The sequence below is a fragment of the Chelon labrosus genome (genome assembly GCF_963514085.1).
Source record: "Chelon labrosus genome assembly, chromosome: 5".
NCBI lineage: Eukaryota > Metazoa > Chordata > Actinopteri > Mugiliformes > Mugilidae > Chelon > Chelon labrosus.
This window is the reverse complement of record NC_140341.1, coordinates 18,645,575-18,673,036: the sequence shown is the minus strand read 5'-3', so window position 1 is coordinate 18,673,036 and position 27,462 is coordinate 18,645,575. Positions and strand designations below refer to the sequence as shown.

The 27,462-nt window shown below is 44.0% G+C and overlaps 1 protein-coding gene across 2 annotated transcripts; it reads right to left on the bottom strand.

The window, feature by feature from the left end:
- Positions 1-419: 419 nt before the first annotated feature.
- LOC311488677 (activin receptor type-1-like) lies at positions 420-25,859 on the bottom strand. 2 transcript variants are annotated; one of them, XM_084545512.1, is made up of 12 exons: positions 25,249-25,859; positions 12,360-12,433; positions 11,513-11,764; positions 9,837-10,109; positions 9,431-9,697; positions 7,981-8,186; positions 4,819-4,918; positions 3,855-4,001; positions 3,303-3,578; positions 2,414-2,611; positions 1,610-1,740; positions 420-1,510 (listed from the first exon to the last, which is right to left on the bottom strand). In XM_084545512.1, exons 2-12 carry the CDS (start codon positions 12,424-12,426, stop codon positions 1,376-1,378), a joined length of 2,052 nt encoding a protein of 683 aa, XP_084401638.1. In that variant the 5' UTR covers positions 12,427-12,433; positions 25,249-25,859; the 3' UTR covers positions 420-1,375. The 2 variants fall into 2 exon arrangements, with proteins under 2 accessions (XP_084401638.1, XP_084401639.1); XM_084545513.1 differs by having other exon boundaries at positions 12,360-12,435; positions 25,254-25,859.
- Between the last annotated feature and the right edge of the window lie 1,603 nt (positions 25,860-27,462).

The window sequence follows — 27,462 nt, the reverse complement described above, 5'->3', positions numbered from 1 at the left end:
GATTATACTAAAAAAATTGCATGATAAAATTAGCCAGTTAGCTTTAAACAGAAAGTTTAGCAAAAGCCGATGGGAATGTCATTACTTTTGGACAAACTGAAAATGTATTCTTGATGAAAATTAACAGGGGAATCTAAATTTATTATTGAGGGCTGTGAATTCATCTAAAGTCAAGATATTGTACTCAAAATGAAAAAGGTAAACACTGAGGGCAAGAGTAATTTAAATTCATTCGTCATTTGAATTCATCCTGTGAAGGTCAACAATTTCTGGATGAAATATCAGCGGTTAGGGTGTATTCAATAGTTCAGCCAGGACCACAGCGCTGGAGAAACACCATGACTAGCACTGCTGGTAAATCTACCTACTGGACACAGCATCAAGACAAATGAGACACATAACATTACACTTTTTTTCTATTTAATTAATAGAAATCACTAATTGATATAAAATGTTAAAGAAATAAAAAAAGGCTGAAGTTTGACTTCATTTACTCGACAATGCACGCATTAAGACAACAATGCACGCGTTAAGACAGTAGACAGGCTTTACAGGCTTTACTTACAGGCCTCTGGAGGAATAGAGTTCAGCATCATCTAGCAGATATTTTATTTGTTCTTTTAGCTGTCTCTGTAAAGCTGAAGAAACGAAACAGAACAGGTACATAACTCAATGTAAAAGTCATGGTGATATACAAAAAGTTTGCGACAGAGTACCTTTAGTTGGACGATATATCAGGAAATAGACCAGGAAATAGTGCCACTGACGTTACTGTACAACTGAATGTTACAGAACTGATGACATCCCAAGAAACTTGTTCTGACAGCATTGTAAACAGAGGTGCATGACACACAAAGTAAAACATAACAAGCCTTGCCGTGATCACTGTTTAGGAAAGTATGCAGATTAAATCGGCAAGTTGACGTCTTTTAGAAATGAGTCCACCATAATGCAAATGAACAATGCGGTACAATTAAAGAGATAAAGTGAAGTTGCTATGTTCAGACTGTTTTCAAACTAAAAAAAAATGTCTCAAACAAAATCTGCACTTCTAACAAAAGCAATCCTACTCAAATGCCCAGGTAACAGTTTCTTCCTTGAAGAACATTTCCAACAGTCCAGATCCTATGTTTTAACGTGAATAGATATTTTCCTATTTCCAAGACCACTGGCAGGCTCAGAAATGCCGGTAAGCCATCTTTGGATGCCAAAATGTGTCCTGCCAAGTGTTTTAAAATAAATACTGGTCTGTGCCACTATAAGGGCACCGAACCCATCAAGTCTTTTGTCTTCTGAAATTTCTCAAGGATGGTCCATCCTCTGGATGTCTTCAAAGGCCCTTAGAATACGCCTGCCTCTTCTTCTCGAGGAAGACTCAAATATCTGTCTTTATTTTATCCAGAGAGTTGTCAATCTTTGTGAGAGTCTTTTTGATGCGCAGTGCTGTTAATCTGGCTGATGGATTCTGGTACCAGCACTCCTTCATGAGTTTAGCCATGGAGGTTAAAGTCTGAAAATTGGGAGATGAAAGAAATACATGTGTAAGACCCAGTGTGATTTTACTGACATTTAGGCTTGAATTATACGGGCTAGTTTGAACATTACTTACGGGGTCTGAAAACCATCTGTTTGGGATGTTGGGCCTCTGCTGATCCACACACACAACCTTTTTCATGTCCTCAAAACTGGGATCACTTGGGACCACATCATGAAAAGGTGGCTTGTAGTCTTCTACAATGCCTAGGAGTAGAGCAGAACATGCAACAGTTCACTTTCAACATTTAATAACTGAGACAAAGTGTAAAATTCAAGTTATGCAGACGGATAAAATAAGTAGTGTAAAAGGGATTTCCTAAACCTGCTCTTAAGTGCAGCCGTGATAAAAAAACAAAAACAGATTACTGTGGGGTTAGTGTGTCGGGGGTAAATCAATATCTTAAGTGTTGCTGAAAGCCCACTTTCTACTATAAAGTGATAAACCCATCTGACAGTGAATGGAGGTGGAAGTGGGTTTTATTTCACATAAATAAGAGCAGATGCTTCTAGTGTCCGGTCAGACCGCAGGCAGTGGATGGAGGTATGTGTATCAAGGCCAAATCTTTCCGCCGACGGCAGAAAAGCTTTTACTTAAGTCCAAGTCGAAGCAGGGACATTGGGTTATTCTGAAGAAAAGCCAGAGCCATATCACTTTGGTACGGCTGAATGGATTTCTTTAACTTTCACACTGTCAACACGTCAGCCTGCTTTTCTGATAGCTAACCTATACTATAATTGTTGTGGTAATTACTCTGCTTAAAGGTAAAGGTACTGCACGAAGTACAAGCCTAACAGATGGCCCAGTGGCTACGCGTTGTAACGGAGACAGGACGGTGGTGAATCCAGCGGGACCGTGTTGTGTAAAACATGCACTGACCATTACTGACTGTCCTCCTGGCGATCTCCCACAGGACCAGGCCCAGGGCCCAGATGTCCACTCTCTTGTAGGACTCAAAGCAGTCCATCTGGATGGAGTCGTCAAGCACTTCGGGGGCCATGTAGCGCTTTGTGCCGACTTTCGGGTTGTTCCCCACGTCTAACTCGTTGGTGTCTTGAAAATGCATGACCGCCAGACCTAATATGAAAAAACAATAGAGATGAATAAAAATAGTCTCCTTGTAAAACTCTTCTTCTTCTATAAATCTAAGTTTAAATACTGGACACAAGATGTTCGCAGTATATAAAAATACAAATGACCATTTTTTATTTTTAAAAGTATTTTTATGTGGAAGAGGACTAAAATGTCCCATCTCACATAGCTAAATTGAGAACAAAACATCAGACTCACTCTTTCGGAGAAAACAGTCCTGCCCCCCAACCCCATACAGGATGTACTCCAACACAAAAACAATTCGCTTAGGAGACAAACAAGCGCTACCATGTTGTCGCGATGGCAAAATGCGTCATCCAGAGCAGAATTTGTTACATGGAGCCTGTAAACATGACATGGCTTTGGGAACATCGGTATATTGGACAAAGTGGTCCAAGGTTCTTCAAAATGTGTTTTTGGTTAAGGGCCGGGGATACATCTAGTATTGGTTGTTTTTGCTCAATTAACAACAAATATGGCCGAGCGGAAATATGGGAGTACAGCGATATTGGTGATGCATGTCTTATGCAATGTAACGTTGAATTAACCCAATCAGTAGCTTTGAGCACTTAACCACCCAGTATAATGTATATCCTAGATGTCTGCCTGATTTACTTTGTATCTGTGCAAAATCTGAGATGTGCAGCAGATTTAAATACACACACATTATTCTCACCTAGGTCAGCAATGCAGCACTGTCCGTTCTTTTTCACCAATATGTTTTTGCTCTTGAGGTCTCGGTGGGCAATGGCTGGCTTGCCCTGAGTGCCGAAGATCTCGACATGTAAATGTGCCAGTCCGCTCGCGATGGAGAGGGCCATGCGCAGGCAGCCAGACGCATCGAGGGTGCTGAGCTGAAGGTAATCATATAAGGATCCCATCTCATGGTAGTGAGTGATGAGCCACAGCTGAGTGCTGGAGTTCCTCGAAGTCATGTCCGAGGCGATGAAGCCTGAAGTTGAGAAACACATTTAAATTACTGAATGTTATTGATCGGTACAAATGCATACACCCATGTAACCAACAGGATACAACAGTGCAATAAATATTAATGGCAAAGTAGTGAGCTATGCATACATATCTCCATAAATGATATGCTTTCTCTTATTTGTGAATAAGCACAGACACATGTAGCTGGCCTTTTAAATAACTGGGTTCGTTGTGCCCTGCAGTGCGCACTCTCACTGCTCGCTCCCCGACACCCGATCACATGCATGATACAACTCACCCAAGATGTTCTCGTGTCTCAGGAGCACAGTGTTGTAGATTTCAGTCTCTCTGAACCAGGACTTCTCATCTCTGGAGGAGAAGATTTTAACTGCAACGCTCTCTCCCTGCCACTGACCCCTCCACACTTCCCCGTAGCGGCCCTTACCTGGCAGGTAGGAGGAAGAGAGAATTTTGAGTTATGTGCAGATTCACGCTGATCAATATTAGTGTTATAAAAAATATCTATCTATAATCTATCTCGATTTAAAATCTAATACAAGATATCGTATGTCATAAAAACAACAGTTTTTTAGTGTGTTTTACCACTTACAGCTCATGTTTAGTCTCTACAAACCCAAATATCTCTGTCAAAACTTAAGGGAAAAAAGTTCAGCTAAAGAGAAAGCAGGAAGGCAGAAAACCAGCTGATAGGAATGATAATGTTGCTGTGCCAACGTGATGTGTCAATAGCTGCCAAATTAAAAAACTCATCATAACAATATAAACTGATGATATCCGTGTAATCTTCCTTTACTGCCCCCCAGTGGCTTAAATCTATTAAAGCAGCTTTAATTGTAGCAAGAGGCATGGATGATCTTATTTCAACATGACTTAACCTTCAGCATTGATGATAACAGCAACGTGCTTGTCTATAATAAGTGGAATAATGTTTCTGCTGACACTTAAAAAGCTGCAAACAATCTCAAACCTAAATAAATCGCAGTTGTTGCTTTGGGGACTTCGCAGCTGAACTTTTGCTCCCGGTTTCAGAATATCCTCAGAGCGCTCCCTTGTTTCGCAACTGAGTTTTGAATTGCACATATTGAATGTTCTTACAGGACTCACTGGTTGTCCTAATGAAGGCGGAAAACACACTGTGCATCAAAACAAATATAAATAATAATCAAACTTTGATATGAATGAGGAGTTTTTTGAGGCTGTGCTACCGTGAATATGAAAGCAGCCTTTAACAGGACACTTACCCACACACTCATTGAGAGTGATTTGTCGAGCAACAGTTCTCTGAACAAGGAAAGGGAGTCCTGAGCCGCTTCCTGAAGTGCAGGAGTGATCCAGCAGATCCTAGGAAAGAGACAACCACGAACAAACGGTAAAGAGCTTGTATATTTGTGTGTCTGTGTATATTTTTGCAAGTGAGGTGTCTGAATGAAAAGCCCTTCCCAAAAGGATCCTGTGCCACAAAGCTTAAAAAAATGATGAAATACAGAGCATCTGGGACTCAGATGGAGATTAATACACGCAGGCCGCCTTTGATGTGGCACCCACATGGGACAGAGGGGGGCAAACCGCATGTGTGTGTGTGTGTGTGTGTGCACCAGGATAATGTGCGTGTGGGCGTGTGTCTGTGCTGGAGGTGCAGAGTGCCCCCTGCTGAGCAAACAACAGAAGTGCCACCCCCTCCCTGGTGACTGGTGTGGGCGCTGGAGATTTGATCTAATCCGAGGGCCAGACTCCAAAACAGGCGCAATGCTGCTAAGCCTTTTATTTTTATCTCCTCCAGAAGACGTGCAGCATCCCGGCGCTGACACAGGAGGGCAGTGCGCAGCAAAACAGCCAGCAGCTGCTGAGCAAAACAAATGACTAAACTGGGAGGGGAGAATGAGGTTTGAAAACAGAGAAGAGTGATGCCTCAGATAAACAGATGCATAATGCAAGAGCTGCCTGAAAGACAATTTGGAATAACAACAGAGGAATGCAAGGCAGAGGCCATAAAATGAATGATGAGTTGCTCTGCAGAGAGTTTAAATCCCTCTCTTTGGTGCGGAAGGATTGTTTTCAGGCGGGTATATTTGGGCCTGCAGTGCAATCAGAGAGCAGCAATATCATCATAATCTGAGCGGATGTCTGGGCAGCAGGCTACAGAGGGACGAGCACATGTGTTGCAGTCCGATTTGCTTTTCAAAAGCACACCACTGTTCCTAATAACCTTTCTCGTGAAGGTGCCAAGCCCTTTTTAATTATGCTGGAGCAAACATTCTGTGGCTCCATATTCGGGCCCTTCATTGCGTTGATGGGCTTTGGAAATAGACGGTGCAAGGGTATGCATCTGTCTCTGACACATATACAGAATTCTATTTAACAGCTGGACTTATTATTTACAAGTTTTATCAATCAAATAAATCTGGAATTTAAATAGTTTAGACATGAATCACAAAAAAATATTCTATGTTGTGCGACTAGGAGGAAAAAGTCTCACGACTCATGTCGCTCTTTGTGAGAGTACGGACTTACAAAATGGATGGTAACAACCATGTATTTTGTGAGGACACCAACAGTTTCTGCTGAACGTGATTACACAGTGTGTGAGCCAGTGAATGTGCTGGGGCTGTCTTTCAGACTCTGTGCTAACCACAGGACTCCACCTAAATTCTGGATCAGTTTAGCGGCCCACAAAACATAAACCGCACGGCACAAAACTCACAATGCACGGTTGAGTGGAGGGAAAACAAATAGTAAAAGAGATTCCTCTAACAGACTGGAAAAAGAACTCGTTTTGCATCTTCTTAGTCTTTGTTTTGTTTTTTTCAAGTCTAGCAATGGCACCACCCACACGTTCACACACACACACACACGCACTTTGTACACTATGCACTGCTTTAAATTTTAAACTGAACAATTACCAAAACTGTGTTTGGACTCTGATCTGGAAAATACAGAGCTCCACTGATCTGACGCAAGCTCACCCAACAACCACCACACTACATATATTGCATTGTAATTACTAAATGAAAGCTGAGGATTTTCTTTTTTCTTTTATAAGAGCCATAAACACAGTAGAGGAAAGAGGATTCAAGCCATATATGGCTTAACAATTCCGGCTTACAGTATAAGACCAAACTCCTAATTATACTTCCACCACCTGGATCACAGGTCTGAATGCTGTTTATCATGCCTCCATGCCTCTATTGTCTATAATCTAATAAATAGTGCAGTGAAGGAGTAGGCAGAAGTCCCCACTAAACCAGCAGCGTTTTATCTCATCTGCTGAACCGCTTCGAGTTAATACAACACATAATTATGGAAGGGGATTCACATCTCTGTTATTGGTGCACACATCTGCATGTCAGCCTGACTTTAAAGGTAGTCTCTGTGATGGGTGAGTCACTCTGCCACCCAAATACAAAAAAACAAGACCAGATCTCTCTAAGCAGATGGGATTTCAAACACGGGATAATAAACTAATCAAGGTAATTAAACTAATGTTTATGGTTATATGTTACACGTAAACGCCTTGATTGACTGTAGCATCACAAAATCAAACAAAACATATTTCAAAAAGCATTTTTTTAACCGATTTTCATGCAAGTTTGATATAATCTGTTACCATCCTTATCTATAATTGTTTATTTAAGTGGACACCTCAGATACATCAGCATGGTGAATCTAAAGGTACAGACACACCAAGCTGACATCAAAGCTACAAAGGCCGACACGGCGACGTCGCCTCAAATCGACTGCGTCTGGACCAAAAGCTACAGCCAAACAGCTAGATGGCATAGACGTGTTCTTCGTCTGCATGAGAGGAAATAACTTTTCATACCAGCAGGTGGCAGTGGGCTGTATTCATCGTTCAAATGGAGAAAACAGAAGAGCGAAGACCAGCTAGCACGCTAGGTCGCTACGAGGAGTTATAAGCTGTTGTACAGAGCAAACCTCTCCTTGAATCATGTTGATGAGTTGGTCTACGGTTTATTCATTATAGATCAGGGGTCAAACATAGATCAAACAAATGGACAAAATCAGCCAGCCGAAGGGTCCAATCTGGCCGGCAGCATAAAACTACAAAGTGCGAAAATGACAATTAACTGCAATTTTTCATTAAAAGCAACTGCTACTCTTAATTTTAATGACTAGGGACGCAGTATTTTTATTTGCTTTGCTCAACTAACAGTTACTCACAAAACCCATGCAGGTCAACTTCCATTTACTGATTCAAATCTGTGTCTCGCTTGAAGCTGTGCATTAAGATTTCACAATCTCTCTAAAAGACTGGCATTTGCTTTTGGCTTAATATTTAACAAAGGTTCGGAGCAACGATTAACTTTCTAATGATTTTAGGGGAAATCAAACCCTTTTTAATCACCGGACAGGACGCAGGCTCCTTCATAGCATTCACAACTCACCGCCAGAGTACTCTCCCCCACGTTGGACGCTATAAGGCCATCGATAGTTCCATATTCAGCGTCTCGTGAGGTTAGTCTCTCCATTTGGTTGTGGTGGATGCGTCTGAACACCAGGATAGCGACAGCGGAGAGGAAGATGAGGACAATGATGGGCGCCACGATGACAACAGCCAGCGTGGTCACACTGTAGCTGGACACCTCGTCAGCTGGAAGAGGGAGAGAGGAAAAATTACACATGGTGACGTTTCTTGACAAAATAAATTAAATCTGACTTTTAGCTTTCAGAAAACTAAGAATAGTTTGCTTGCAGGAAACAAAAGAATTATTGAGACTATTGGGTTAGAAGTTTTCTTTGCTGTAGCATTTCCTCTGACTGGACCACACACGCTGAGGTTCAATCAACTCACAGGTTTTGCGGCTCTCTCGTGAAGAAACAGGTTACGGGGGTGGGGTGGGGGGTGAGGGTGAACACGTACACAAGAGTATTCACACACGCACAGAGTGGATCTCATCAAGTCAGCAGAGGCCAGGCCGAGGAACTGACCACCATTCACACTTTCCAAACATTCCAAGGGAAAGACTGCTCGGCTCTGCCTGCAGCACAGACAATGATCCCCTTTTCTCAACTCGCATAATGAACGCTTTCTTCCAAATATACAGCGCGCTAGACTTGGGGGGTGCACTTAGGCGGAAAATTATATAAAAACAAATTCTTTATGATTATTTGTGTTGACGGCAACCCAACAACATGGTGGGGGTTGAAATATAGGGAGAAACAGTGAGCACATAGATAAACAAAACTCATTCCCTGCCTATATTTGAAGCTAGTGTCGCAAATATCTAACATAAATACGTCCAACCGGTTATTTTTTTTGTTTAGCTTTGATCTCTGAAATGTGAAACCAAACAGATAAAGGAAAGACATATTACATATTTATAAAACATAATCTAAAAGAGCAAGTCAAAGAAGCTCTGTGATGCATGTATCTCCTTCAGTCCCAGGTGGCCTCACCCTCTGGGTTCTTGTCAACCAGCTCTGACAGCCACCGAGAGGACAGAGGAGAAGTGGACCATGACTAAATAATATTCAAAACCCTCCCCCTGGATGCCCACCGTCTCACCCCTTTTCTATTTCATGAGGTGCCAGGAGTGCGACCACACAAAGGTGTAGCCGAGACCAAGAGAAACCATCCAGAACAGCCGTGGCAGATAATTTCACAGCCGATGGTGAAGCCGTCTCAGCGGACAGTGATGGAGGGGAATGAATGTGTGTCTCTAACCCGGCAATAACTACCCCATGTGGTCATTCCTATTCTGAATATATATGAAAACTATTGTGTGGAACGGGTTTAGCCATTTGTTTAAAAGTGTGAAATCAACAGATGGCTCGCTTGAGACTCTTGGACAATCCCTGCGCGTGTGATGCATTCTGGGTAGTAGTGTGGTGTACCTTTGACGGGCAGCTCCACGGTGCTGTTCATGTTACACAGGGGGCCGTGGCAGCACTCGACAATCTGGTCTCTGGAAGGTGGGGTCTTGCAGGTCAGCGTGCTCTGCTCATAGACCTTAAAGCAGCCTTTCTGGTACACCAGGGAGCCCGCATTAACTGTCAGAGAAGAGAAGCACTGGTGGCCCATGCAGCGATTCCCCGTTACACATGAGCTGCCTTCACACACGCACTCGTGCTCCTCTTTGATGAGGGGCTTTACCTCCTCCTCTGCAAAAATTCAGGAAAAAAAGGAAATAAAAATCATAAAAAGATATTAAATGAGTGGAACTTTTGCACGATCTTAAGTGACATAAGGTCTGCAGTGAACGCCGGCCAACAGAAATGTGCACAATGAGTACAAAGTCACCTTTCCCCGGAGCTTGCACAGTCACGTTCATGTTACACAGATGGCCCTGGCAGCATTTGACAACATGGGCCGACGAGGGTGGCGTGGCACAGGTGGCTCTGCCCTCCTCGTCGTCCCTCAGGCAGCCCTTCTGTTGGATGGCTGCCCCATCAATCATCTTCAGGGAGGAGAAACACTGCTGGCCCGTGCAGCGATGGTCATGCTCACACACGCCGCCCTCGCACACACACTCCTGGTCTCGGAGGACCGGTCTGCCAGCAGACGGCTCTACATCTGATAAGGGGAAACAGAGATATAGGGAAACCCATTAGACCAATACCATTAGTAACCCATTAAATTAAATGGCATTCACTCACATCAGAAAACATGCAGGTTGGAAAAATCTCTTAGATGGCCAGACATATAAGAGGCCACTAGAGTCAGTTTAGATGTAGCACAAAATACTATTTCAAATCTACCATCTGCAAATATAGAGTGAGTTTCGGTGTTTTCCAGAAGCAGAGTGTATTCAGGATGGCCACTCAAATGGATTTCCCATCAACAAAGCCTGTGTGTGTTATTTCATTCTATCACAATTCAACAGTGGAATTTGGCCATGAAGATATGCTGCTTTCTCAGTGTATTTATTTAAATGAATCAAGCTTTTGTGTTTTAAAACGGGCAATTCTTATCAGAAAATGAGTCTGGTAACATTACGGGTGGTTTTAAACAATGCAGAGAAAAAATACCTCTAGACACAACTGGATAGTCCTGCAACCAAAGAGAGCCATTCTGTTGTAAATTAATTCAACTCAACGGTGCTCAGCTGACATGTATGACATTTTTTTGTTCTTCAGGGTCTGTGCTTCAATGTACTTCAGATGAAATAGTGAATACGACATTAACGTGACAAGTGTCAGTTTGTGTAGGTTTACATCAATACTGGAAGCACTGTATGGGAGAAAATTAGCAGATGACCCTTTGCAGTCAATGTCTGGCTGAAGTCTCTGATCCACTGACCCTCCATCACCTGGGCGTACTCATTTATTTAAGCTCTCCCAGGCCTAGTTGAAACTTTCAGTCTGGTTTTCAGCAAGGAGAACGCTGCTCAGCCAGACTGAATCTAGGTGACAGGCTTTTTGACCGGAGTACATCTTCTCTCTGAAAATCTCTTTGTTTGCTTCGTATGTTTGAGCCTGTTGTCTTGCGGAGGGATAAACTGCGGCCCAGTTGACGTTTGATGCATTTGCCTGAATGTGAGAGCGCTGAAAGCTCCTGTATATACCTTTGAATTCATCCTGTTGCCTCCACGAGCAGTTATATCATCAACAAATGCCAGCGTGGCTGTTCCGTTGGCAGCCATACATCCCTAAGTCGTAACAGAGGCATCACAGTGTTTGACAGATGAGGTGGCATGCTTTGAGTCATGAGCTGTTCCATTTCTTTTCTCCATGCTGTTCTAAAATTGGCCACTAAAACTCAAGTCCAGAACTGATGGCCAGACCTTGTAAACCGACGTCAAAGACCATGAGGGAACAAGTGCCGAATGCTGCCAAGTGGCATGAAAAAAAAATGAACTCCAGAGGTGACGTCTCCATTATTTCATGTCACATTCCTGTGCTGATTTTTAGGCAGAACAATCCACACATTTATTTATTTATTTATTTTTTACAATACTTTCTTAGCCAACACCTCACCTTTCTCTGGGGACTGCAGGGAGCTGTTCATGTTACACAAATGTCCATAGCAGCACTCCACCGCCAGCTCGGGAGTCGGCGAGCTTCCGCAGCGCGAGGCCCCGTCGTCGCTACCCACAATGCAACCCTTCTGAAAGACCGACGTCCCGTTCTGCGTGGAGAGAGAGGTGAAGCACTGCTGGCCAAAACACCGGTCCCCGCTGCTGCAAGACGATCCGTCGCACAAACACTCATTTCTCACACTGCCGTCGCCTGCAAGAGAAAACAATTATGTAACAAGTGACCAAGAATGTGAGCGACAGATATGCCCTCTTCTGTTTTGGGACAACTAAAACCACTGTTATCCCTCTTCTAAGTAAGCATGTATATAATACTGTATATATTGCAAACTTGGGGAGAAGTGTGGCCTGCCGACCTTAAAAAAAAAAAAATGCTTTCCACTGCAACCTGCTTCAGTTGTTTAAAATAACACAGACAGACACCAGATGAGAGGGAGGCAGACAGAGGAGGGGAGGTGAAAAAAAAAAAAAAAAGTGTGAATTTTTGTCTATGCATGCAAGAGGCTTGAGGGGGACAGAGAGGGACATAGAGGCTGCAACACTGGACTAGATTAAAAGAGAAAGGAGGGTTGCAGATGTCCAGTGCACATTTTTAGCTACTGCACTTGGGACCTTTGTGTCTGGCCTACTGTAATCTTGTTTTTTGCAGCAACGAGGCTGCAATAACTCCTCGTTCAGGGCTAGGTCCTGTCCATTTGTGCCAGCAGAAGCCTCCCCCCTGCCTTTAGCCACAGATCTCTTTTAGGCCTGACGTGAAAAGCAGCTGTGTTTTGTGACAAGACGCTTACCTTCCGAGCCAGAACAGGGAAGGACCAGGGTGATCGCAAACAACAGAAGCACGTCCCCGCTCGTCATTGTAGACCTGCAAGGGAAAAACGCACAGAGACACAAAACGAAGGTTAAATTATGGGAGCAGATTGAAAGTGCATCCGAATAAAAGGCGGGTCGTGACTTCTATATTGGTGCATTAGAATACTTTTGCAAATTCAGTGAGACAGAAGAAGGAGGAAAAAAAGACCCATAATGACGGGATTTGCTGTCGCCCTAAGAGTATTAGAGAGAGCAATTTTACAGAGTAAGACCTTTTCTTGTTTTCAGAAAAAAAAAAAAAAGTCAACACCAAGTTTAAAATGCTCAAGTAAAGTGGGTCTCATGCCTTCCTGTTGTCCTGGCAACAAGGCATTGAGTGGCAAGCAATGGGGAGACTGGTGCTCTCCTATTGGCTGCCTCGGTGCGTGAGTGTGTGTGGCGAGGTCTGTGTGTGTTGGAGGGACAGGCTGCTTGGCAGTGAGGGGAGAGGAGCAGACAGACACGAGGAGGAGGAGGAAAGGAGGAGGAGGAAAGGAGGAGGAGGAGGAGGAGGAGAGGAGGACGACAGTGAGGAGAATGAGTGTGGGTGCCCAAATACTATCGTTTGGTCTAATCCTTCAATATTTGATGCGTCTGTAGGAGCGCTCACATATGTCGTGTCGTTATGTTTGGGACGTATCCCGTGAAAAATTTAAACAGATCACTTATTTAACTGCAAACTCTGAGAAAAAGCCCCCCCCCCCCCTCCTCAAACTAATAATTTTATAAAGATGATATGTAGGTTTTGGGGAGACATAGCCTGGAGCGTGCCCCGCTTTTTTTTTTTTTCACTATACAGAGCACAACAAACGTTATCTTGGCAGCATGTGCGCCCGAGTGCATCTGTGCCACTGATAAATACCCAAGCACCCCCCCACCACCACCACCACCACCACCACCTCCCCAACCCCCTCCGAGGCTTTGTGCCCGTCTCTCAGACATAAATGATTAAGCAGGTAATGTTAGCATTAGCCCAACGGCGGCGTCTGCGCAGGCCGCTCACACACAGACCACATGCTGCTCCTTTAATCAGAGCACAAAACAGAGGCTGCCACACAGAGATAATCGGGAGCTCTGTCTGTTCCCCTCAGACCGGGGGGGGGGGGGGGGGGGGGGCGAAGCGGGCGATGGGGGCAGAGAACGGGCAGGAGGGCATGAGGAGGCAGGGGAGGTGCGGCCCGGGGGCAACTGGGGGACAGTGGGTCAGTGAAGGGCAGAGAACGGGGTGCGCGCGTGTGAGAGAGAGAGAGAGAGAGAGAGAGAGAGAGATGCGTGCGAGGGTGGGCCGTAGCAGCGAGACAGGCTAAAGCGAGGTGGGGGTGAAGCGGGATGAGGAGGTGTCTGGTGTCAGCGCCCTGGGGAACACTGGGAAGAAGGGCACCATGCTGAGGGGTGGGGTGGTGGAGGGGGGGGGCTCGGCTAGACTACGGTGGAATGAGGAGGTCGGGCCAAAGACAGAGTCTGGATCAAAAACTGGAGCCCAACAAAAGTGCGTCCGCGCGTCGAGTTTTCTAGATTCTGGCTCATATACCGCTCGTGTTAAAAAGACAACAACAAACACAACATCCTGACTCACGCGCAGCCGACGGATCAATAACTCACATCAATTAACTAAGCAGAGCGTGTCATGAGGCCCCACTTAATGGCCTCGATTAGTGTAGGTAAATGACTTGCTGCATTTTTGTTAATATTTACTGCTGAAGGACCCTCAATGGGGTAGTGAAATTAACTCCGTCTCAGCTCATCTCTCCAACGCTGTTTAAATAAGCTATAAGGAGTGAGCCTCTCTCCGACATCCAGACAACAAAGCAGACCATTGTGTTTGCCGTTAGGTACACAGCAAATATTTGCTTATGCATTGCAAAACCTACGGGGCATTTGGAGTCGCACCGCTCGCCAGACACCTGCACGATGGATGACAATCTAAACATGTAAAGCGCCTAAAAGGTTTGCACAGTCCGGCACGTATTTGCATGCAAAATATGCTAGGCGCGTTGTTATTTACAGTATTTTCTATGCATAAGCACAGTGAACAGAAGCTATGCATGACACGTGGCTGGCTGGTAACATCTATCATCAGGCTAGCCAACAGCTCAGCTTGATAAATACGCAGCCAGGACCCGGGTCCTGATATTGGAAACCTCAGAAGGGATTCTTAGGAGGGGAGAGAGGCAGGGTTAGCATCTGCAGAACCGATTGCGATCTGAGCACACCATTTCGTGGCGCTGCGTGCGAAGGCGTGCATGTGTGTTGCAGCCCTCCACCGCTGCGTATTGAATTCTCTGGTAGTGTTGTTGTAGTGTGCGTTCGCAGAGCTGACATCCTGCCAAGAGTGTGCTCTCACCCCCCCCCCCCTTCTATCTGTCTCAACCCCCATCTTTCCTTTTATTCCCGTTTCCTATGTCCTCTGATGTGGTGTTGTAATTGGAAACTGGTACGAACACAGCACGATAATTATAACTTAGGATGAATTTTTCCCATGTTTATTGAGGTTGGAATTAATAACGACTTTAGAAAGCAAAGGAAAATTTTAGAGGTTGCCTAATATCAATATGAATGCAAAACTGTGAGTAATTCCATCTCTTTAACTCCTTTCTGCACTGTGATAAACACCATTTAGTATGAAAGACTATCACTTTAAATGGACGTTTTGAGCAAAGAATCCAAGTAATTTAGTGTAATGATTTTAAAACCTCTAAGGTACGCAAGCACTGACCTTATACGCGGAAACCTAAAAGGACACATTCAGCTGACCGTGTCCACAACCCAAGAGAAACAGCTGAAACAGACAAGGCCCAGTGAAAAGTATGTTAGGGTAGACTCCCGCCGAGTGCTGCTAGAGAGACTAGAGAGTGATCCTGCGTCTCATGGCTGACATTTTATGACGCCACGTTTCCTTCCCAGACTCTTTCCAGTGATCCCACTCCAGAGGGCTGTCGTGATAAGCACTACTCTAAGAAGTTGAGCAGAGCTTAAAGAGATTAGATGGAGATGATTAAACATGCCACTCACATGCTGTTATTGGTACAACTGAACCCACCACCAAAGGGAAAAAAAAAAGAAGCATGTAAACAGTTTAAATGCATGTGAGGAGCTGGTGTACATTATTATCAATTACAAGACTTCAAATGCCACATTAAACCAAATATTTCACTACCATCTGTTATTTTTGGGCAACATTTTCAAAATCGATTGTTGAACTATCTTTCAGAAGCAAACAAGGCGTATTAGACTCGTTGGATGCTTTATAATTTTTGGTCCGTTTTGTATTCAGGTCAGCTAAAGGGGAGAATGACAAAACACTACTTTGTCTGATGAGCATGGTGTATCACTGAGGTTGAGGAGGGAGGAGGCTGGAGCCCTGCAGGAGCTGCTGAGTCATCATGCTGGCAAAGAGGGAGACGAGAGGTGGAATCTGTGTCTGAGCTGGCAGGCTGGCACAGTTACCATGGCACAAATAGCCCGAGCACCGAGGAAACTGCAGCAAACTGCAGGGCGGCGAGTGAAAAGAAACAGGCAGAGAGCGGGGCAATGCGGCGCCTGCTGTTCGTGTCCCTGTCCCTCTCGCTCTCTCTCTCTCTCTCCCCACCGACCCAGACCCAGACAGCCAAAGTGCTAGCGTGCCATCAGGGACACGCAGATGGTTCGCTCCTAGGTGCGTGTGGGTGTAATACAGACCTGAGGGCGAAAGTCGTCCTCTTTGCAGCAGCCCACATTCATATTCACACTGCAGCTTAGCAAATCAACATGCTCACCTCAGACTAAAACCGTTCTCTGCCTGGTCAAATACAACACTTCTGATGACTTAGTTCACCATATACACAGGCTCGACTTAAAATCTTAAAAACGATATGACAGAAAACACACTTCATCAATCACACTTACAAACCGAGCAGTGTGTACAATTACACTGAAATTTACCTTAAAAAGAAGAGGGCACAGTAATGATTCAAAAAATCTGCGCTGAATAGAAATTACATCTCATGATCTAGATACGCAGTTGCAATAATGAGCTTGGATTGAATAAAGGACTACCTCCTCACAATGTGCCAACACTTTCCATAAAGCACAATGAACAGTAGGAATTAATGGTTGTCTCAAAAATAAAGGTGTCTAAGGACATATCAATTTCTACAATGTGTCACCAATTTAGGAGAGATGTCATATCCTCCTGTCATCCGTGATGCATGTCATCCAAAAGGAGGCTTGTTGTGTTGTGACTTAGGGCCTCTGTCCACTGTGAGATATCAGAAATCTTCCGGGTTTGTTGCATATCGCACAGGCAAGGCAGGTCTCATAAAATCTTGGTAGAAAATGTGTCATGCTGAGAAAAATCAATTCGAAATATATCAAAACGAGTTTTGACAAGTTTTGACAAAGAGACCAAAGAAAAGGCTTTGGCCTAAGCTAGGACTGACCCCTCCGAGTCTTAAGGCTCTTTTAGATGTACTGTGGGGCGTAGACGGCGTAACTTATGCGTCGGTGCGAGTCATTTATACTTATTCACTCGTCAGTCTGGTTTGCCCTGTAACAACGGAGGCTCTGCGTAGGGGTCTGTGCTGTCGCCATGGCTTCGGCGTCGACTTAACGCAGAAGTCTAAACCGACTATTAGAGCCATCTCATCGACCAGAAGAACCTTGATTCAACTCCCTGTTTCTCGGCTGACTTGACTTTCCACAAACTGCAAAATGTGCCACTGAACACGAGACATACAGATGAGGTGTTCCACAAATAATGCCCCAGCTAGCTCCCTGGACAAAATGACAAAGTGCAGTAGGCCTTACAATATCGTACTACAGTTATGATGTTATTTCAAAGATGTTGCCAAGATATCTAGTGACGTTAGCATGCTAACCAACTAGCTCTGGTCAGTCCAGTCTGTACATCAGGAGGCGATGGTGAGTCGCTGCAGCATCTAGTCAACCTTCAATCCAACGGTCGATAGTCAACACATGGAACAGCCGTCCAGATGCAGTGACGGGTGAAGCTCTTCAAAAGCAACAATAAACACCAGCACTAGGCAAGAAACCATGCTTGACAAGAATAGAAAATAAGCGAAAGACATAAAAACAAAACAGGAGTTAACATTTGTGTTGCTTTCCACCACTGGAGACAGGTATGTAAATTAAATTTGAAGCTGAAACGAAAACATTTCTTCAAGACTGGTAGGTGCTATTTGGCCATGCATCACTATCCATAGCTTATGAGGGCAGCCAACTCTATGTCAATTCTGACAGTGTTAAATAGTATGTCTGCTCAGTTGGCTGTTTCTTGATAAGCGGGTCAGACCAGTTAGCTACCAAACTTAGGCAATTGTATTGTATTGCAAACCATCCAGGTATCCTGACTTAACTTAGTGATTACAGAATAAGCTGTCAGCATCAGCAGTACACAAACTCCAGACTTGCGTACTGGAACAGTGCGTACTTGATGATGCCTGCAAAATCCTTCCTTGGAAGCCAGGCTGCACCAAGTCCACACAAGTTACTTCCCACTGCATCCTCAATTAACAGCGGGGCAAGTACACAGCAGGGTACGGGTCAGATGTGCACTTTGATTTGGAACCATACCTGGGCCCAAATGAACACAAGTGCAGACAAGAACACATATTGATAACCGTCCATGGCTTTGCTGCGTTTTTTACTTGCCTCCACCCACACCACACCTTTCTGATAATATGCTGCCAACTATAGAAGCTTGGTTATGTTTTGACTGTTAATCCTATATATTGTGCAATACTTTTAGAAATATACTGTGTGACACATCGCTGCTGTGTGTGAAAGATGTCTCACTGTAACCTGTGGAAACACACCTCCCCGGTCAAGGGCCTCATCAAATGGTAAACGACAGAGGGACCTCTGGAAGAGACTGTGGAATGTGCAGTGCCCCGTTAAGTCCGACCCATCTTCATCTCTCAGGGTCTTAGGGTCTGTCAGCAGCTGCCCTCTTTCACAGTGTGAGTAATGTAATCAAATGCAAATGCCCCCCTGCTTATGTCCAATTCTCATTCACACATTTATTGTAGCAGCCAACAGCCTAGCAGGGTTTTGTTCCTTGGATACAGTGTTAACCATTTGTATATGCACACACACACAGTGTACTCAGCCTGCAACGAATACAATGAGAGGGAATAGTTCGTTTTTAATGCTGATGTAGTCCCACTCTACCTTCCACCTCTGCACTAATGACACACAAGCTTTTTGATCACACTTCGTTTTTCTAATGAAATTCAATGACAAGTTTAATTTACAGAGAAGACATGGCGCGTTAGGTCAATGATTGTCTGAGGATAGATGGTATAAAGACTGGAAGAGTCCAGCAGACAGATAATGCAAACTGTTGTTTAAGGTTCTTTTAGAGTACTGCGGGACAGCAAGATGGGGTAACTCATGTACGTAGCCAACGCCTGTGCGAGCCATTTATACTTGTGTGCTCGTCAGTCTGGCCAGCTCTGTAACAAAGTCACCCAAACACTAGTCTGCGCTGTGTCTTTTTCGCCAGTTGGGTTGATTTTTTTGTTCCTGCGTCACTTTCAACAATTGCGACTGAAATGTTGCCGAAATTTCGCCACACACGAGTCATACAAATGTCTGCATCTCCAAACCTCCTCTTACCGATTCTTTATTGATCCAAAACCATCAATTCGAATACTGCAGAGATGGGGAAGCAGACGGAAATACTAAAGCAGAAACACGCTACTACCAAACGGACCAATCACAGCTCTCGCGGTCTGCGTCGCCACGGCGCATAGTTACTTTTCTCTGTAGGTGCACGTCAGTTACAGCGCTAGGGTCTATGCGGGCTCTGCGTATGCTCTGTGTTGTTTGCTCTGAGCTAAACTTAAGAATTTTAATTCCCACACAGGAACAGCAGCTTTTGTGGTTCCCGCAAGCGGTGTTACGGCTCTGTGCTGTGTGATGTCCCACGATACACAACTTTGAAGGTTTTACAGCTCTGTGAAGACACCGCTGTGTCAAGTGTGCAAGTGTTTTACGCAGTGGTCACCATAGCAATTAGACATTCGTTTTCACACAGCCATCAAAACATTAGAAACGGCCAGTTCAAACACTGTCTTTATGGCCCTCGGCCATGTTTGCCCACAGAGGAATGCACAAACATTCTCACTCCAAGTGACCATCTCACAAAGTTCACTCCCCTGGGGCAATATGTGTCTCAAAAGGACACCCTGATTTGTATCACAGTGCACCCTTTAAAACACATTTTCCTCTTTGTGAAAGAAGAAAGTCAAACAAACAGACCAAGCTCAGGGAATATTTAGTCTTGGTTGACTCAGTGGCCTGCCTGGCTGCGGCTGGGTGAAAAGAGTCAGAGAACGACCAAACCATTAACCACTGTCATGATAATCACTCAGCAAATAGCTTGCAACAAAACAGTGAATACAGCACTGTGCTGCATACTGTGACTGACCAGGGCCATGACATCCTGCTGCTGATCCGGCCTTTAGAGCCCGGAGATTCCTGGCCCTCCACGGGAGACAGACGAGCAGTAAAACGTTTCTAAGAAAGCTTTAACAATAACGTCGGAAATGTGAAATTAAGATGTAAATGGGTCCTAATATGTAGACGTGGGTTCAAATTATGTCTGATTCATCAGAACATGAGTCACTGTATTTAATAAAAAGTACATTTTCAAGTGACTTTGTTATAGCTGAAGCAACCAGCTGATTCACTGAATACATTCATCTATAAATAACCAATAAAAATATAATATTAGTTGTCAGCTTAGGCTTTAGGCATGCATTATTAATTAATTAGTAACCAGACCAGGCACCCCCACCCCATAGCAATGACACTCCTTGATGGCAGCAGCCATCCCCAGCAGGATGCAGCCTGACACAGCACAGATACAAAAACATTTTAGGAACAACTAAAAAAAAACATGAAAAACAGCACAAGGTGTTGACCTGGCCTCCAAATTCACTAGATACCAAACTGATCAAGTATCTGTGGGATGATTCAACCCATAGGACCCAAAGGCCCCCACTACAGGACACCACAGGACACCCTCAGAAGACCCATGTCCATTCTCTGATGACTCACAACTGTTTTGGAGACACAAAAACAGAACCTACATAGTATTAGGAAGGTGGTCATAATGTTATACCCGATCGGTGTAAATGAATCATTAGTTGAAACCCCCAAATATTGGTATATTGTTTTCAGCCATATTACCAAGCGACGCTTAGATGTCAAAACCAATGAATGACTAAAACATTATAAACGCCCCATTTGGCTCAAGCATGGAGAATGTGCTGGACTAATTCAAGGAAGGCCCATCGACTGCGCCAGTGAAGTACGGCCATCACCATCATAACAGACCCACTTCAGTTTACGACCCTGTGACCCACAAGATGAGACGTAGATTATTTTCAATTCAAGTGCCCGCACCGAATAAGAGCCCATGCCCGGGCCCAGGCCGGGGGAATGAGATCAGAGCGAAGAAGCAACTGAAACAAAGCCATAACTTGCCCCCCCCCCCCACCACCACCCCAACAGCTGAGCGATAAGACAAGAGCACTGAAGCGAGTGAAGGGCTCATAAAATGTGTATCGCAGACTGTCTCCAGTGCAGTCTGGGGTTAGTTTAGAGAGGAGGAGAGGAGCCACGAGCACTGCAGATCCATGAGTGTGTGTGCATCTGTGCAGACGGCAGTGTCTCGCCTCGCTCCTCTCTGTCTCCACCGGTCTTCATCCACATTTGAACACGGAACGGGAGGAATCGATAAGTCTGTGCAGAGCCACCAGATAAAGAGCAGAGCGGGCTCCCAAACAGCAAACAGAGGAACAAGACTAAAATCTGGCAGATACACAGGCAGTCCTTTTTTATCTCGCGCTCTCCCCCCCCCCCCCCTCGAACTTCCCGTGTCCTGCTGAGACTGCAGAGCCGCCGAGCCCCAGACAGCTCTTCTTATCGTGATGTGTTTGGGCTACATACGGCTGATGATTATTAAAAGGCTCAAGGATTTTTTTTTTTTTTTGACTAAAAATAACGCCGCAGACAGAGGGCCCCTCTCTAAAAAGCCGGGCATGGAGCAGAGGCAAATTCGACCCACGAGCTGCGTTCCTCCGCAGCTGCCTCATCTGATGCCAGGTCCGCCGCTAGTCAAACTTTCTAGTAAGTCGGCGCACAAAACCACACATATGGACAAAAGGTGAAGCAAGGTTGCTACTCTGATGCCGCACGTCCTGCCAGATACCGCTCTCTTTCTATCCGTCAGTCGCCACCTCCCACCTGCTTAGCACACAGTCCTTCCTCCCTCCCTCCCTCCCTCCCTCCCTCCTTTTCTTCCCCAGCTTGAGAGCCACCTACATGGAAGAGCGATGAGCCTCAGACTCTTGCTCAGACTTGAAGCGGTCTATCTTGGTCTCATAACTGCAGTTCCCTTGTTAATGACAGACTGTGTAACCTGATTCCACACACACACACACACACACACACACACACACGCACATACATATACACACACACACACACCACCACCATCCCCCCCTCCTCCCCCCCCAAATACTCTCTCAGGGTTGTTTTGGAGCTAGCTCTTCCCTCCACTTGCATATTGTTCCAACCCAAACTGCCAGCTGCTTCTGACAGCCAAATTATTGTGCACAGGGAAATGATTGCTAAGGGAAGTCTGCCCCCACCGACCACCCCAAAGAAGAAGAAAAAAAACCTCTCCCCTCGTGTTTTCTGACCTCTCTGGGCAAAATTACACACTTTACGCCCATCGGTAAGAACGGCTGCAGCGGGGCAGTAGGGGTCAATCTGTTTTGCAGCCAAAGAATTGGGGAGCCGTAACATTTCGAATGTCCAATAAATGAAGCTGCAGTTGTTGGTGATTTTCAGTATTTACATTGGTTTAAGCTGACAGAATCACTTTCCAAGAGTAGAAGAAGAAAAAAAATAACACAGAAGAAGCTGTAAACAACACAACTTATTCAGTCAGATAACGAATTGATTGGTCAGTGAATTGAAAGTGTATTTAATTATATATTTTATTTAACTACCTTTGGCCAGAAATAAACAGTCAATAAAATAATTGACATACGAGTTAATAATTAAAACAATCTTTGGTTTCCTCAATAATCTAAAATGTTATTGGTTCATTTATGTAAGTCAGCCAACACAAAGGGCTCCTAAACAGAAAGTAAAATTGAAAGTAAAGCCCCTAAATACAAACACATTTAAGGTCTTTGTTTGAAACAAATGCAAGAGGGAAAAAAAATGTCCTCCTCTCTCTGGGTGTTTTAAACAATTGCCACCACTATTATTGTTGTGAATGCATCGTTAGTTTCAGAGCGAGATAACTAGCTGAAGAGTAAGTCAACACAGACGGTCTGTTTGAAACAACCAGAACAATAACCCTGGGCCAAGAACTGGTTAGAAGAAGGAGGAGGAGGAGGAGGAGGAGGAGGAGGAGGAGGAGGAGGAGGAGGAGGAGGAGAGGGACGATCACAACGGCAGTCTGAGCGACCGCTGCCTGAACAGAGCAGGAACACCAGAGATCCGCTACACAGTCGAGCCCAGACTGCCTGACGTCCTTTTATCTGACCACTATCTGCCAGACTCCACGACTCCGTGAGAACGTCGGGCGAGCCAACAAAGAAGCTAGAGCCCGGTGAGCGGTCGGCTGTGAGGTTACGCCCCCCCACATAAACGACACACTATCACTCGATTCTGCCACTAACCATGATAAATAACCTTAACGGTGATCACTTCAACCATGTCTCAAACTTTCCCACTACTTCACTGACTGCTGAAGCTCCGGCACGTCCAATATGAACAGAAATAAATTGCTTCTTTCTTCTAAAAAAAAGGAAGTGGGGTTGCATGAGGTACATGATCAGTGTATCATCTACAGTAGATGGTGGTCAGATCGCCTCAAGTTTGAAGAAGCAGTGTTTCAGCCACCTTGGACAACCCCCCGCCAAAAAAAAAATATCAGTTTACCAGACTCCATTGTCAAAAATGGTAATTTTACCTTGCACAAAACCGGAGCTGTGGTTCTAGCGCTCTATTTTAACACAACAACTCTGATCCGAACGCAATATTATTACAACGCGCCCTACGAGCAGCCAAGCCCAGTTGACAAAAACAACTGTTTTAACTGGCGGACACAGGAGTTGCTGGTCTGCCGCTACCTCAATCGGATAGTTAGTCTGTGTTATTTAGTGACTTTGGTGTGCTAACAAGTTAATTTGATTAGAATTAATGTGTTAAAGCTTCAAAGTAGCAGAGCGGTAGAACAACAACAACGACTACAGTGTTCGGAAAGCTGAAATTCCCACTTTTGTCTGTGGAGTCTGGTGACTTTGAAGAGAGATAATGAAATCAGGATTTTTTTTTCTGAAAAGTGACAGCGAAACAAAGTAAAGATCGTATTAAAAATATGACGCACACTTAAACTAATCTGGATTTATTTTTTATGGTATGTCTTATTTTTGGTGGCTAAGACACATTTTGCTGTTGACCCCATCCACAGCACTTCACTGCTCGTCTTTCATGCCAGTACTCCTGCCTGTTTCTCCAAACCTGTGGCACGTCAACCACTATCTACTGTAGAGAATACACTAACTAAGGGCAAGTAACCCAGACAGCCTCACCTCAAAAGAAACCGAACTCTCCTTTCAAGTTCAGAAAATCCATCAAGAGCTTGGGTGTCCATGGCCTCAGCTGGTGGCGATCATTCCAGTCCAAATACATTTTGAGTGGCCGCTAATCCACTCTGATTAAACAGTCTCCCACACCAGACACCATTACTAAACACGCCCCGGTGTCATGTACACGGATTTACTCGTGTTCTCACCTGAATGCGTCACAAAATTAAAAGCCTTTCGCTGGCAACAGCTGATCTAGTCCAAGCATTTACTAGTGAACAAGAGGAAGGAAAAGTAATTAGTGTGTGGGAATGTGATTTTGTGGGAGCAGGGAGCCACCACAATGAATCCTGGGGAAGAACACTCAAGTGCGAGACGCTTTCCATTCACACGTCTGGCAATCAGCACAATTATCTCTGAACGTTTTTCAGGCAGCATTAACACCTCTGTAATGAAGTTTACACCCTCTCATCACCAAGCTTTACATCCGAGTTCCCATGCAACCTTATCACGCATGCCACTTCCTGTTTGGGCTGATGGAAGAACAATAAATAGAAAATAAATATGGCACATCTTTGCATACTTTTGCATCTTGTCTAAAGGACTGCACTGGGGATGTTTGAGCATTTCATACTGGAAACCACAGTGGATAGTAAACACGTACAAAGGTTGCTCGGGCTCTCCCTCCTGCAGGACTGCTGATTGTGATGTTAAAAGAGCCCAGCGTGCGGTGATGAGACCCGCGATCGAGCTGCAACGACCCTCCCAAAAAGCTGTTTGCATGACAATAATAAAAAAAAAAAAACTCTTCACAACTAGTTGCAATGTGGAGGGCTCGATTTGATTGCGAAACAGAAATTACAACCAGTCGCAGCTGGAAAACCGCAGACTTATTTTCATTCCTTCGGCGCTCATCACCGTTTATCACCATATAAAATCTGTCTACGAGCCAGTATCTCCAGGGTTCTTATTTTCAAGCATTTTAAATGTTAATTAAATATGCTGCATAAAAGTAAAAAAAAAAAATAAAAAGAAAGAAAGAAAAGCAGCACAGGCCAAGATTGGAGCTCTGGGGGAGACAGGGAGTTTTCTTGTCACGAAGCCTCTTCCAGCAAATCAGCAAACTTTTTTTCCACGTCTACCATAAATATCTCCACGCGTGTAATAGCGCAGATAAGTGTTGTTTAAACTAAAAACACGTTAGGATAAAACTTACCTTTTTTTTTTTTTTTTTTTTTCTTTAAAGTGCTTGTAGAGGGCTCGGTAACCGCAGGTCGAACTATTCTGCCATCTCCCGAGGATTCACCGACAATACCCGATTTGTTTTCCAAAGTCTGAAAAGCAGAGCCTACATGACGCCAACATTATCGCCCCGTCGTTCACTCGGTGGAGGCGGAAAAAAAAAAAAAAAGAAAAAAGTGAGGGTCTCACTCGGTGCTAGTGTTCGGCAGGGAGCCGAAGCGAAGAGGCATTTTTAAAAACGATGTCCTTCTTCACACATTAGCGCCGACTGAGCTTCACGCAAGTCGCAGCAGCCCCGGCGGCGGCGTTTCGCAGGCAGAAAGCCAGGATTGGAGGAGGAAGTTACCTTGCTACGTCTCACTGTGGGCACACCGCGTCGAGGTAGCGCGCAGAGGCGCACTCTTCCGGTTTCGGCGTTTCAAAATAAAATCCACTCCCCCATTTATTTATTTGCGAATGCACAGAGCTGAAAGAAGACTTAGAAAAAAGGTACAAAGAATCATTATTTCATTTTTTCTTGCGCTTTTTCAAATTTTCACATCAACAGTGGCAATAAATAACTGAATAAAGCAGGCTTACACATACACGAATGGAGGCATTTGTTTTAAATTGAATGTTTTCATTTTATAATACATATTTTTTCCATTATTCTTCAGATTGGAATTTATTTGGCACTTTTATTTGAAGGCTATTACCGTACAAAGTGAAATTCTACACGCAAAATACATCATATCTCTACTAACATACGCACAAGGGCATCAATAATAACAACCCTGTCATGTAAGACATAACAGAAATTCAAATACTTTACGCACATGTATGCACTTTATAACATTTTCAATACAGGACTTTTTTTTCTTCTTTTTTTTTTTCTTTTTTTTATGATGATTTTCTTTTCTGAAATATTTTAATGTACTTGAAGGTCAAAAGTCAAAGTACCGACTAGAAATGTAGTATGCCTCCTTTAGTTGTATGTGCATCCTAAATGTGCCACAATTTCACTGATTCTTAGATAATTAAGAAACACTTCGTCGTAGACCAGCTGGTTAAGCGTCCCAGCTGCAAATATTGAGCTGCTGGGCTATTCTTGTCACACTATCAATAAATTCCACGATAAGAAAACTGTGCACAAAAATACATGTAAAGTAAGAAATATACTGTATGCAATGAGTAAACACAAGCTTGAAATAGTGAACGTCTCGAAACGTGGGCCTTCATTACCAGGTAATAAAACGAAGGCCCTTAGCAATACCATTCCGCAAGTTGATTGAGAGTTTTCTATGAAAACTGGAATCCACAGCAATACCACAAATATACTGTGGTGGAAAACAAGTCAGCCAGTTTAGAAAACATCCAAACACAGTTTACAGACGTTTCATCCGAGATTCCTCATCTGACCACAATACTCCATGAGCAAATCGGTGCTTTTATGTTGAAGAAAAGGCCTACATTTCCTGTCACTGACATGTTCTCTCTGATCAGCTTGACAGCCCTCGATTTTTAAAGGACCTCTGCTGTTTGGGCTGCTCTGCGCATGTTTTCTCAACGTTCGGGGAGAGTAGGGTTAAAACATTTGGACATACCGAAGCCCACAGAAATGATAGGTGTGAAAAAAAAAAAGCACGATGGGTTAAAACAAAAACAAAAACAAACATTCATTATGGTTATTCATAGAAAGTATTGCTTTATTAATTAAAAAAAAACAAAAAACTCTTGTATATGGATAAAAGTTTAAATATAGTCCTGTACACAGACAGAGTTCACATAATAAGTGAGCATAATTATTAAGCAGTATAAGTAAATTATGGACGTATTCTGGTAGAAACTAGAGAGCTGAATGCGCCACAGACAACACACAATTATTTATTTGTAATAAAATCTATAAAATCAAGATATTTTTCAAACAGCCCTAAAATAAACAAGACCCTTGAATTTATAATAAAAGAGAAAGTGTGGAGTCTATCAAGGATCTTTAACCGAATTCCTCAGGAAACGTTCCAACTCTTCAAATACGCCCGTAAATGCAGCACACGATATTAGTTCAGAACTACTATGCTTTCCGTTTTATGCAACTTTATACCTATACATACTCGATTTTATAGACTTTCAGAGTGGGGGTTTACTAACTAACCAACTAACCAACTAACTAACTAACGAACTAACTAACTAACTGATCATGGCGAGGAGT

Excerpts from the sequence above, each read along its gene's own strand:
- LOC311488677 (XM_084545512.1), bottom strand. The coding sequence starts at position 12,426 with ATGACGAGCGGGGACGTGCTTCTGTTGTTTGCGATCACCCTGGTCCTT. Across the intron at positions 8,187-9,430 it reads CGTGGAGCTGCCCGTCAAAG|CTGACGAGGTGTCCAGCTAC; the intron begins GTACACCACACT and ends TCCCTCTTCCAG. Across the intron at positions 1,511-1,609 it reads ACAGATGGTTTTCAGACCCC|ACTTTAACCTCCATGGCTAA; the intron begins GTAAGTAATGTT and ends CCCAATTTTCAG.